Below are 13,070 nucleotides of genomic sequence, written 5' to 3'. Positions count from 1 at the left end.
CCACATAGTTATGATAAGAACCCTTAGTACAAAATCTAACATCTCTCTCCCTCTTTTTCTGAGTGTTTGTGTCTCTCTCTCCCAATGCTGCATTGACCCGTTATCCTGGCGGCAGCATCATGACCTACCCATGGTGCAGCGCTTCTCTGCCCCCTGGCCCTTTCCTCTGCCAGCCTGACTAAACATCAGAGAGCGAGAGGGAGTCAGTGCACCCATGGGCCTCACCCGAGTCATGTTAGTCTCCTCATCCTCATTATGTAATAGAACAATACTGTGTGCGTTTATTTTTCGATTTATTTCTCATCGGCAGAGAAACTTCATTATCACCAGCAGTGATACACGTCACTGTGAATGTAGCAGAGGTATCCAAAGACTCATTTTTATCTCTTGACCCTGGACAGAGTTCACAGGAGCTGCAAACTAATTATATAATAAAGATGTGTTATACAAAAAGAGAGGGAGGCAGAGAGAGAGATCAAACTCAAATCACCTCTGTCACCTGGACATTAAAACAGATTTATGAAACACATGCAACCAAAAGACTAAATATGTTTGGACAAAGCTTTTCCAGGCTTCACAATCCTGACAAACAATGAGAAGCCCTTTGTTCTGTTGGTGGGAGACGGCATGTCCGGGCTCGCTGCAGGCAAATATTGTAGCTGCTTCCTCTGCTGCTCTTAAAGGTCAAAAATGATACCAGAAAATCATCTGAGGTAATGCTCAGTTGTGTTTTTGACTGCAGTTTTAGTGTTGTGTGTGTGTGTGTGTGTGTGTGTGTGTGTGTGTGTGTGTGTGTGTGTGTGTGAGGGGCAGCAGCAGACACATTGTATAAACTCGATCCTCATCATCGGATTACAGCTCTGTAATCTCTGCAATCATCCATGTGGCGGCATTTACCATCATATCATCATCCTCCTACTACTGACACACACACACACACACAATCCCGTCCTGTGTTTTTCATCCTACAGCTTAACACCATAATTTATTGATTACATTTGTATTGTCTCATTATCAGCTTGTCAGGTATAGCTGCTCATTATGACACTCAACATCAGCGTTTAACAAACTTACACCTTTCAATGCATTAAGGCTGGTGCAGCGACATATTTCTCTCTTAGAAACTCTAGTGTGGAGGTTTTTGTAACCACACATTATTTCTGTCTCTTCTCAGTTGAGCCTCCAGCCAGCCCCTTCACATAGACAAAAATCATTTATTACAATGTATAATCAGACATGACATCATGCAAATAAAAATGAATTTCCATTGAGATCTGGCTGAATTATGTGATGTCAGTTTTGGATTTCATCCTGCTGTTGTTCCAGCCGAGCTGAAAGGTCATTTGTGGTTCATTTGTTGCTCTGCAGATGTAGGGGATCAGGGGGCGAATGTACGATAGCAAACTCCCAGCCCACAGGGATTACAGTGCAGTGTTGTCCTACAGGTTATATTTAGCAGGCTAGCAGTCATACTACACATTGTGGTCGTCCTGCTGAGCCGGGCCAGGTTCACTCAGCTCAGTGTTGGTGTCACTGCAGGGATCAGTGCAGAGAAAATCCACTGAGGTTTCATAACAAAGTGCCAACAGCCAATCAAAGCTGCTGTCAGGCAGAGCTGCAGTGATAGCTCAGTTAATGCCTCAGCAGCCCTGACATTCCACAGATGAGTGGGGGAAGCACACTGGTTGTGGATATATGTGAATACATGTTAGAGATTTCTTCAGTGGTCAGTCAGATTTGTATTCATAATACAACCATTTGGTGTCAAAGAAACTGGCTGGCTTACTAGCTGAAAAAGAATTGTTAAAAACTATATATTATATGATCTGTTTTTAAAGTATCTAAAACTAATAATTATATTCATAATCTCCGGCAGGAGCCTGCAAACAGAGGTGGGGAGAAAAACTGTTTATGGGTGTGCAACCATATCCTGCCATCCAATGTAATCTTTCATCACTGGATACCATAATATTTATTGTGTTTCAACTCTTTTCAGATGACGGTTTTTGTATACATTATTATGGAAGAGGTTTTGATCATTGTTTTGTCTCTTTTCTGTTTGGCAGCCCTCCCCAACCAGTTTATCTTTATTTAAGCTAAACAAGAGAAGTAATTTGGCAGTAATTAGAAGTAATTTGAATAAAAATAATATAAAATTAATGTCACTATAATGACGGAATTCTTTGTGATGGTACATTCTAGTTTATTTACATGTTTCTAACGATATCTACACTTTACAGCGTGGCCAACTCCTCCCCTGGCCCTAGACGTCATTACGTATTCCCGTCTGGGCCAATGAGAGCGCAGGAGGTCGTAAAGCGGTCTCGCGCCGGGTAAAAGGGATTTGACAGTTGCAGGTCTCGAGCTGAGCCTACAGTTGACTTCCTCAGTGGGACAGAGACCATGGCGGCGGCTGCTGCCTGCGGCCAGCACAGCGCTACGTTAACGGTCGCCGTTAGCGGCAAGAAAGCACATCCTAACAGAGAACACAGTCGGAGGAACCGGGAGAACTCTCGCCGGAGACAAGCGGCTCTTTTGTTTCTCAGTAACATCTCTCTGGACGGGCGGCCAGTGCAAAGTAACTCAGCTGAGAATGGAGGAAGCTGTCACAACAAGGAGACCGACTTAGAAGGAGCCGATTCCGGCTCAGCGGTGGCGGCAGTGGCCGGGTTGTGCCCGGAGCTAGGTAACAATAGCAGCTACGGGACGTTCCCCAGTTTGTCCAGCGTCCGTGAGCTGTGGGAACGTCAGTCCCTCCCCGGTGCCGAGGACAGGTCTCCTCAACGTACCGCCTATCCTCGTCCTGCCGTCGGACACGGGGTTCAACGATGTGGGGAGCGCGGAGGTGCTGCTGGGGTGCCGCAGAGGTTCGTTCCCTTCACCGGGGAACAGCAACCTGCTCTCACCGTCCCCGTCCAACACCAGCCTGCTACCGTCGCCGCTGGGACCGCGGAAGTCCTCCACGCTGCTGTCAGTTCAGAGCTGTAACTCGGTGTCCTCAGAGCCGAGACAAAGGTGGGAGACACACGGCTTTGTTTTTGTTCTTCTATCGGGTTCAAACTGCATCATCAGGGCTGGTTTTCCCCTGAAACAACGGGGCTAGCTTGAATGTCTGTCTTACCTGAAAGTTGAAAGAGAAGATTGTTGTTATCAGCTCAAACACAGAAGTTGTCCACAGTCAGATTGTAGCTGGGCTGTTGGTCCAGTTTTACTTTGGTTCTCTTTCTCACAAGCTGAGCTACGGTTTTTGGATTTGATGCTGTTAAGTCCCCTGAACTCAGTCGTATTTGTGGTGTATTTCCAGTGCCTCCCTTTAGTGATATTAACAACACTTTTTAATTCACAGTCCCTTCACTCACCAGACTTATAAGGAAGTTTAAGAGCGATGTCTGCTTCTGATGACAACTTTTATCTGTTATCAACTGTTACTGTTTCCTCCCTGCCTGGAGGCAAAAGTGAAGTCATTTACTTTGGGCATGCAAATGTACTGAGTCATATCTTTCAGGTGAGTTTTGTGGGAACTCTCACCTGAGTGTATGAATAACATGACTAATCCCAGTTGACTTTGGGAGGTGGGAGTGTGGACTGTTAAAAGTCAAGGACTCACTTTATCTCTTTCAGTACGAAGTCTTCATATCAGCTTTTGTATAAGATGACTGAGCTGGTTTGTGCTCATTTCCCTTGATGCTGTCCTAACAAATTACACATTAAACCACTAGGCTTGGTACCTCCACAAAGTTTTGTCCATGTAGAAAACCGTTGAATGCTTTTTCACTTTCTTTTAGTCTTGTGAAGTTTTATTTTAATCATTATTTTCCTAATTTTATTGTGTATTTTGTTCAGACGAAGTCCAGCCAACAATTATTTTCATTTTTGATGATCCAGTCTTCATGTTTGACTCATCTATTAGTTTAGAAAATGCCAGAAAAAAAAGAAAATCTCAAGTCCTCAGAGCCCCAGGTTACAGTCCAAAAAAGTAGTAAATCCTCACATGTGAAAGACTGGAACCAGAGAATGTTTGGTATTTTTGCTTGTTAACGGATAAATTGCAGTTTATCTATCAGTATTGTTGGTGATTATCTTTACTGACCAATTGATTGATTGTTTCAGTACGACAGTCAGGTATTTTAAGTTGGCAGGTCAGGTTCTTTTTGTCTCTTGTCATAGTTTATTTTACGCAAAATCCTTCTATGTGTAATAAGGTGTAATCTAATACTAATGCATCTGTGAACATAGGTGTATTTTGCTGTAAAATGTTGTGTAGAATAATGTGTTCATACTCAGAATAGGGTATTAGAAAGTATTGTTTAACTGTTTGTACCACTAGTCGGTGCCAGTATTGTTGGAGAAAACTTAAGTTGTTGTTTTCTTTCAGGGGTGTAAACTAACAAGCATCCCCTCTAAATTAGTCTTATTTTATCTGAAATAACATCAAAATAACACCAGTATTCAATGAGGAAATAGCACTAAATAGTATCTGCAGGTGGAGAGTCTGAATAGGACGATGCTCCTGTTGCCTTTGTAATACCCAAACTTGTCTTTCTGAACTTGAAGATTTTTGATATTTTTGGTATCAAATTCAATCATAGGTTTATTCTCAGCTGTGTGAATAACTTGGAGCTTGGTTGCATTTACAGTCTAAAAGCTAACATCTCTTTAAAAGTAGAACCCACCCTGCTGGAGGAGCTGGTGGCTTTGCAGAGGGGAAGTGAATGCAGGCACAGTAAAAAAAAAAAAAAAAAAAAAAAAAAACCACCAACAGTCAACATGAAGTCAAGCTGTTTTCTGTGGTACAGTAACCCAGAATCTTCTCACTTGGGTGTTTACTGCTATAACTCAGGATAAGTTTGGATTTTCTCTGCTGAGTGTGGGAGAATTGGATGGGTGGATGGATCGATGAGACGAGAAAGACGCTGCAGCAAAAGAAATGAGTTTCTTAATTTAAACAGTGTGAATGTGGTTTTATGAGGAAGTGAATGACAGCTAGTTTGTGTGCGTGTGTTTACGAAGCTTACTCATCTGGCAGTGGTTCAGACATGCTGTGCTTGTGTGAGTGCTGATGGACGGATCAGCTTCGTCACTATGTTGGCAGCATATCAAACCCAGAGAATGTCAGCCCTGCAGCGATAAACACTGCTTAACCTATTTACACCTAACAACAGGCTGGGAAATTACCAGCAGATAACAGCTCATCAGTCAGACTGCTGCACCAGCCACCAACCGTCATCTGCACAACTCCTGCTGTATGACTTGATTTTGTTTATTCACTGTGATTCTGCATGAACAGTATTTCTTTGTATTTAATGCCAAGATGGTTCTTGTCAGTATTACCAATAAGGGGTGTGATTAAAATGATAGTTTTCATTTATAAATAGCTGAAAACATAGTTTTCTAAATAGCTGTGGCTATAAATTATTATTCAAATTAGTAAGTATTTACACTGTATAAACACAAGTTTTTAAATTTCTTTAACTTAATGTTACTAAATAGGCTACATGCTGCTGTTTGCATGTGTGCGTCCCGCTGTCTCTCAGCTCCTCAGTTCCTAAATAAGTCTTTGTCTCTATCACTCAATCATATTGTTTTTCTGTCCTGTGTTAGAGATCACATACAGTAGTCTGCCACCGCTATTACACTGCACAGTCAAGTGTTCACACATTCAGGCTTCTCTCTTTTAAATATTGTCTCTGAACTTTTTTAAAGTCTGCTTGTTGTTGCTGGTTGTAGCAGTAATTAATCTTGATCTGTGTCCCAAACTATATTGTCATGGGTCCTTGAATTTGAGGGAGTCGGTCCTTGAAAAGTCATTGAATTTGATTTTTAAGAAGGTGTTGGAACCCCATTAAAAATGAATTGATTGTTTTGTCCATAAAATATCAGTAAATAGTAAAAAAATATGAATCATAATTCATCAGTGCCCAAAGTTATGTTTTAAGATTGCTTATGTTGTCTGATCATCAGTCCAAAACCCAAAGATATTTAGTTTAATATCACAGAAGACAAAGAAAAGCAGCAAATATTCTCGAGAAGCTGGAAACAGTAGATATTTGACATTTTTGCTTAAAAATGATTAACTGATTATCAAAATAGCAAAACCTTTTGATTGTTTAATCAGCTAGTCATTTCAACTCTAAAAAATCAGAATATCTGATAACCAATATATTATATTGGTTAGGCTCTATAAATTAGAATCTCATAAATATTTTGACTGCCATATATCATGAATGTAGCGTTGGTTCTGTTTCTCATAATTAAGGCCACGTTTCTCACGAGCTCTTGTGTTTGTCCCAGATGTTTTCCATTGGCTCTTCAGTACTTTCGTCATTCACCGTCATCAGAAAATCTCTGTTTGCTTTAGACGAAAACGCTCCATAACTATGCTGCACAGCACTTAGCTAGTTACTGTAATGATGTCTCTAAGTAATTGCAGTAATTATTAATTGATGGTGAAATACTTTTTATGCATGGACAGTAGCACTATCTGTGAGAACCCAGTTCTCAGTGGAAGCCATTAAACTTTCATCAGAACTCTGCTGAAGATCTAGTCGGCTGGTTAAAGACTGAAAGTGTGTCAGGGATTTGGGGCTAAAGGAGCTGCTGTAGCTGGTAAACCCACAGTTTCCTGTGGCTGAATTTAAAGGCAGCCTTCTCCTCACCTACACATTTCCTGGTGTGATGAAGTTGGCCGTTGTCAGATACGATCATCAGTCATGCTCTGTTTAGCTTCTCTGTCTCCTAACAAGGCTCGGCGTGTGAAGTCCTGCTGGCCAGCTAACCAGCCAGCCAGCTGCTTCATTAGCCTACTGAGCGAGCACACACTCACACTCACTCAGTGACTCATATCAACAGTTTAGCTGTTTAACTGATGCGCTTATATACAGTGAGTGAGGACACTTGGCTGCAGAGGGGACTGAACTTATCCTCACCTTCACTGTGTGCAAAGAGATGTTTGACTTCTGGATAATCCCTGTTGATATGTGCATGTTTTTAGAACTTATATAGCTTATATAGCACTAGTTGACACTGAACTAAACAACAGCTCGAACCTGCAAACACAACTTTCTTTCCAACTGTTATCAATGGTGTTGCTGTTGCTTACTGAAGTGCATTTGTAATGAAATGTGATATGTTATGTGAGTAAGTGTGAAGAAGTCTATGAACTGAAGAAAGAAACATTTCGACTGTTGTTTGCCCAGAAAAGAATGGCAAAACTTCACAATGTTTTTCTCATGTAGAAAGAAAAAAATGAGGAAATTTCCGCTGCCAAAACTGGAAACCTTGTATTATGTAATATACCAGACTATGCAGACCCTAATGACCAATTAGTGGAGTAATCGACTGAGAGGCAGCAGTTTTTCATGACACAGAGGTAATGAAGGCCAGCTATAGCTCGACTGGTAGAATGGGTTGAGCATTAACCGGCCGTTAAGGGTGGTGGTTTGTAGAGTTTTCGACTCACTCTCCATCTTCTCCATGTGTCTGTGTGAGGAAAACTGTACGTAACTTTGGCAAAAGTGTCCAGCAAATTAAGGTAATAAAGTGTTGTAAAATTAGACTATCTAACTAACTAGCTAAATTAGCAGCAGTTCCAAGGCTGCTCAGTTCACGCTATATAGTGGTTTCATTTGTAAGAGACATGCTAGAAAGAGAGAATTCACAGTTTAGGGGACGTACAGGATGTTGTTTTTTTTTTTTCTGCTAGAATTTAGGACAATGAGATGTTTGTACCAAACTGAACATTAAACATTTATGAGTTTGGCTGAAAACTACAGCAGCCTCAAACACTTCAGCAGCAGAGGACACACTCACATGCACTGTTTCACTGCACTGTGTGAGGACGAGTGAGGATGTGACATAACTACCTCCCTGAACTTGGCCCAAACCTTAGTTTCTCCAACATTAACACTTAAACTGAGTCCCAGCTCTCAGACAGCTCCTTAAATGAGAGAAGATGCAAATCCTCTCATATGAAGGGTTAAAACTCATACTGGTCCTTACAAAGAGAAGTCCAATTTGTTCGGTTTTTGTTTTGGTTAGAAAAGAAATCCATTTAATTTGAGTAAGACTGAGTTTCTCCCAGAATCACACTCGTCCTATGACAGGTAGCTAATAATTTATTAAGGACTGGAAACCAGTTCTTCATGTCCATCCCTGACCTCCTGTCTTGTTCATTATCTACCTGCTGGTTCAGGTTTTTTCTCTGCAGACCGACTGTAACCACACTCTAATTAAGACGAGAGGTTGAGTCCTCAGTTATCAGCCTGTGTGTGAACCCTGCAGGATTAATGGCTCCCCTGAGCAGATTCCGCTGTATTTAGCTTTATTCAGCTGCAGTGTGCGCGTAGTCTGGGTATCCAAACTGACCGTGACGCCGAGGATTCCCCACGATGCACTTGGCTCAGTTTGTTTCCACTGCGCAATGCTATCCTCAGGATCTCTGCTGTCCTCTCTCACGCAGGTAAAGCTTTCACTGATGCACTACCTCTAGGAACGCGTCTACAAGAATAGTGCTGAAACAATTATTCAAATAACAGAAATATATGTGTTAAAAAAATCAGGACATGAAAAGATAATCAAGCAACAACTGAGAGATCAATAATACATTTTAACTTCAGACTCATCATGAACAATCTTCATTTGGCTGTGTAATTTTAGAATTTTAACTAATGTGGCAGCATTATTAAGAAGTGCTATTTTTACCTCATGCAGAGAATGACTTTACTAATATTACTGAATGACAGTGTTTCAGTAGATGCTAGCTAGGTGGCTGATAATGTGAATGATTAGAGTGATAAAACAGGACACACTGAAGGTCAGTCACTGTGCCAGGGGGAATACACTAACTCTGCTGACCTACCTGTAAACCAGGTGAGGACGCTCAGTCAGGTCTGTTTGGCTGAACTTGCCTCTGTAATGAGGGTTGTGTCTGGTTTAAATTAGGATTTGGCGTTTCCCCTAATGACATCAGGGCCAGAGGACTCTCAGGGACTAATTTGCTGTAACGTTTGCTGGCTCAGTTTCAGGCTCTCTGCATCGAGCTTCATCTTAAACTCTCCAAGGTTTTTTTTTTGTTGTTGCCAGGAAGGAAAATGCAAGAAAAGTTAATGTCGGATAAACTCGAAATGAAAACAACAAAGATGAAGAATCAGTGTGAGTCAGCATGACCCAGCATCTCTTTAGATTAACCACCACATGAGAAACTGAACTTGTTCACACAGGCACAGTTTCACAGGGAACGCTGTGATCATTTTATAATCAGCACAACATTCACACAAATCCTGTCCTTATTTATCACATCATTCATTTTTACTGACACAGAGCTCAATCTTTACCTGCTGTTAAATACCAGTGAAAACAATGCTTAAATTGTTACTGGACTTGCTTTGACTCATTAACTCAACTAATACTACTTACTTCAGATGTAGCTTATTTCTAATAATGGTAATAATGCTCATCTGTGACAGTGTGTGAGGAGAAACACAACATTGTAAGCTTCGTAAAAGCAGGACAAACTGCAGCGTAGTTGGTCTGGATTTCATTTTTATTGTGCAGATATGAATAATTATGTGTCTGTGTCTTGAATAGTTACAGTCAGATACATCTCAGGTCAGTAGATCTCAGGGACACATGGGGACAAATAAATAGTTTATCCACAAAGTAAACTGGTGTTTTTGTTTATTGCTTCTAGCAGCCTCCTGAAAGTCAGCACTTAAAGGGTTCCTTTAACCACCGAATAAGACGAATAAGATTATAGATATTATTTGGGGAGATGAGTACCTTGTTGTATCCTTCTCCCCCAATTCCTGTCAACTCTCTACCATTTGTAATAAAAGCATAAAATGACCACAAATAAAAAAAGCTTATATTTGTAGTTAGTTTGTCCATAAAGCGTTTGGGTCTCTGTCTGTTCTCGGTGTGCGTATGTTTTCTTATGGAGTCCCTCCCTTGTTTTCTCCCTGTAGGGTAAACAGAGTTTTAGGGTTTGGTCATTCAAACTTGACCTGGTTATTAACTAGCCTTTCTTTCTTTCTTTCTTTCATGTCTTTTCTGCTCTCTCTCTGTAGTTTCTCTCACTCTCCAAGTGTTTTTGGAGTCTTTTGCAGTTTAATTTCCTTCTCCTTATCTTTCTTTTATTCATTATCTCTCTACTTCCCACATGGGTTGAACTCACATGGTTTGTTGAAGTCGATATTAATCTTGGTGACTGTAGCTGCTGATATTTTGGATTATACTTAATAATACTGTGACTTGACACTGCTGCAGTACCTGTGAGGTATCTATGTTTTGTCTACTAAAATAGCACTGTCACTGTAGTCTAACACACATGTACAAGCAGATACATGTTGTGCTGATTTTGTCCTTGATATTTTCTTTAGTTTAGATCCTGCCCTCCCTTTCGATCTTACACTCACACACACTCTCTCTCACACACACGCACACACACACCAGAAATTGACTCTGTTTACATTGAGCAATCAGCTGCTTTGTGGCTGAATTTTTTGCCTGAAGCAGAAAATTATCAGATTCAGCAGGAACGCTGATTAGTTCAGAGTTAGACACACCCTCTGGACTAACGCACACACACACACACACACACACACACACACACACACTGTACTATGAGAACAAATGAATCCAGATAGCAGTTGGAATCTGACTGACATCATGTGTCAGTCTTGGTGTGCGTGTATGTGTGTGTGTGTGTGTGTGTGTGTGTGTGTGTTTGCCTAAATATGCATGCCTCTCCAGTGAAAACAGCGCTGAACCCCACTCCACACCCTTAACACATACACACACACACACACACACACACAATTTCTCTTTTCCTCACTCTCTACAGCTTTGCTTCAGACCATGTCCTCACTAATGTGGGTAATTAGTCACTGTTAAATCTCGTCTGTTTCCCTGTGTTGCTTCACAGATTACAAATGTTTTAGTGAGGAGTGACAGCTGCTGGAAAGTCATTTGGATGAATATAGCTGTGTGCTTCTCTTTGTCTCAGCAGGATAAAGGTCCAGTCTGTCCACTCTGAGTCTCTGTGAGCTTTGTTATACTTCAGGCACAATCCAGGTGTTGTCATGACTTTATGTTTCTGTTGTCAGACTGCACACAACATTCCTGCTAAAGCCAGGCTCAGATGTTCTTCTCTTCAGTCTCAAACATGTACACTCTACAAGATTTGGAAATAATGGCGCATCACACACTTTCCTGCCAGAGGGCAATAAAAGAGCAGTGCACCACCTGACGTGATCTCATCAGGAAGCAGATGTAAACAAAATGGAGACTGTGGTGCAACGACTTGATGTAGTGTTAGTAATACTCTGCAGTGAGAAAAAACACAAGCAGAGGGCTAAACGAGACTGGATGGAAACATGGTTGGGTGGGCTTTTCAGCAAGAAGCACGGGTCTCATTAGGTTTTGTGGAAGTACTGATGTAATCATAATTGTAATCATCCAGATTGTAACTCCTAAATATCAGTCATGTTTGAAATGATCAGGGTGGCCCGATGAGTCTGCGAGCAGTTCAGGAGGTTTAAGGACTGGATCTGTAAACCCCTCACATTACCAGATAATCTGGGCTGAACATCAGCATCAAGGTCCCAGACCAGATTTCTACTCTCCTGCAGTCTGAGTTGGCCTCACTGTAAACCCATGACTGCTGCCTCCATTTTTATTTTTTTATGCAAAATGTTTGCTTATGATGGACGCCAAGAATCAAAAACTATGACCATGTCAGTGAAGGCTGACAGTCGCTGGAGTGTGTGTGTGTGATAGAAGTGAGATAGAACCTGTGGATGTGGTTAGAGGACAGATGCGCATCACTGCACTCCTCCTACACACTCTTATCAGTCATATCCAGTTTACAGAGCTCTGTTCTCTTTGAACAGCTTAGACTCCCCAACAGGCCGATAAAGGGACATTCCACTATCTCTGATCACATCATGTTATTAAAATCTTTGGTTATTTATAAAGTTATGAACAGCTGACATCCTGCTACGTATTCATACAGTGTTTACATACACTCTAATAGCTTTACAATAATAACTAAAGAATACAAAACATAAATCTAAACAAAATAAATAATCAAAACAGTCACAACAGATACCTTTGGTAAAGAAAGAAGAGAGGTCCATAGCTGAGGGGCCTGGACAGCAAAAGCCCGGTCACCTTAAATCCATTATAACTAGATTAATCTTTTAAGATTATAATCAGATTAAGAGCAGCCTTTTTAACGGCACTGGATTACATATTAATTTTAGAAAGATACTCTTGGCATGTACACATCTTAGTTTGTAACATACAGTTGAAAGAGTAAAGTTACAGCACTATGTTTGACTGCAGTGCTGCAATAATACAACTTTTCTTCTTTTCAAGCAAAAGCACTTTAACCTTTCAAAAACAATAATAATTTCATTGGTGTATCAACGATTTAAGTCATTTATCAATCGAAAATGTGAAACATTATAACTCCAGCCCCTCAAGGGGAATTTTCTGCGTTTATCATTGTAAACTGAATAACTTTGGTTTTTACTTTTTAGACTGTTGGTTAAATAAAAGAAGCAATTTGAAGACATTATTTATGGACATTTTCTACACTAAATATTAATTATTAAATTAACTAGCAAATCATTTCATAATGACAATAATCATTAGTTGGCGTTCTAACTGTGCGTCAGATAGATGCCAGTAAACTCTGCTCAACTCATGACCTGTTATTTAATACTGTCCATGTCAGGTCAAGGGTCATGGAAGTCATAGTGGAAGTGAAATAGACGTACTGAAGGAAGGAATAGGAAGGAATACAACAAGTCAACATCTGTGTTTAAAGGAAGAGCTGGCACTGCAGGTCAGACCAGGCGACACAAATACTGTTGTTTTGCATGTTGTGCCTCTGATTCCTGAATGCCAGCATGCAGTCGAAAACCACAAACTGTACACAGGCTTTGTTTGATTCAGTATAAACAAACAAAGCTGGCATAATCAAGGGTGTTCTTATCAGCAATATAGAGCCATCTCTGTGTAAAAGGGACTTTGATTGACTATTTGTGGAACATGGAGTATTACAGCTC

General features: G+C 40.7%; 1 protein-coding gene across 1 annotated transcript in view; it reads left to right on the top strand.

The window, feature by feature from the left end:
- Positions 1 to 14: 14 nt before the first annotated feature.
- cables2b (Cdk5 and Abl enzyme substrate 2b) overlaps positions 15 to 13,070 on the top strand; it is a 37,931-nt gene continuing 24,875 nt past the window's right edge. Inside the window, 2 exon segments of the mRNA XM_018682828.2 lie at positions 15 to 2,724; positions 2,726 to 3,015. Of these exon segments, the coding sequence (XP_018538344.1) occupies positions 2,404 to 2,724; positions 2,726 to 3,015 (611 nt within the window). The 5' untranslated portion in view covers positions 15 to 2,403.

This window comes from Lates calcarifer, linkage group LG6 (genome assembly GCF_001640805.2).
Source record: "Lates calcarifer isolate ASB-BC8 linkage group LG6, TLL_Latcal_v3, whole genome shotgun sequence".
Classification (NCBI taxonomy): Eukaryota; Metazoa; Chordata; class Actinopteri; family Centropomidae; genus Lates; species Lates calcarifer.
Note: the sequence above shows the minus strand (reverse complement) of the source record. Positions and strands in the feature narration are given on the sequence as shown.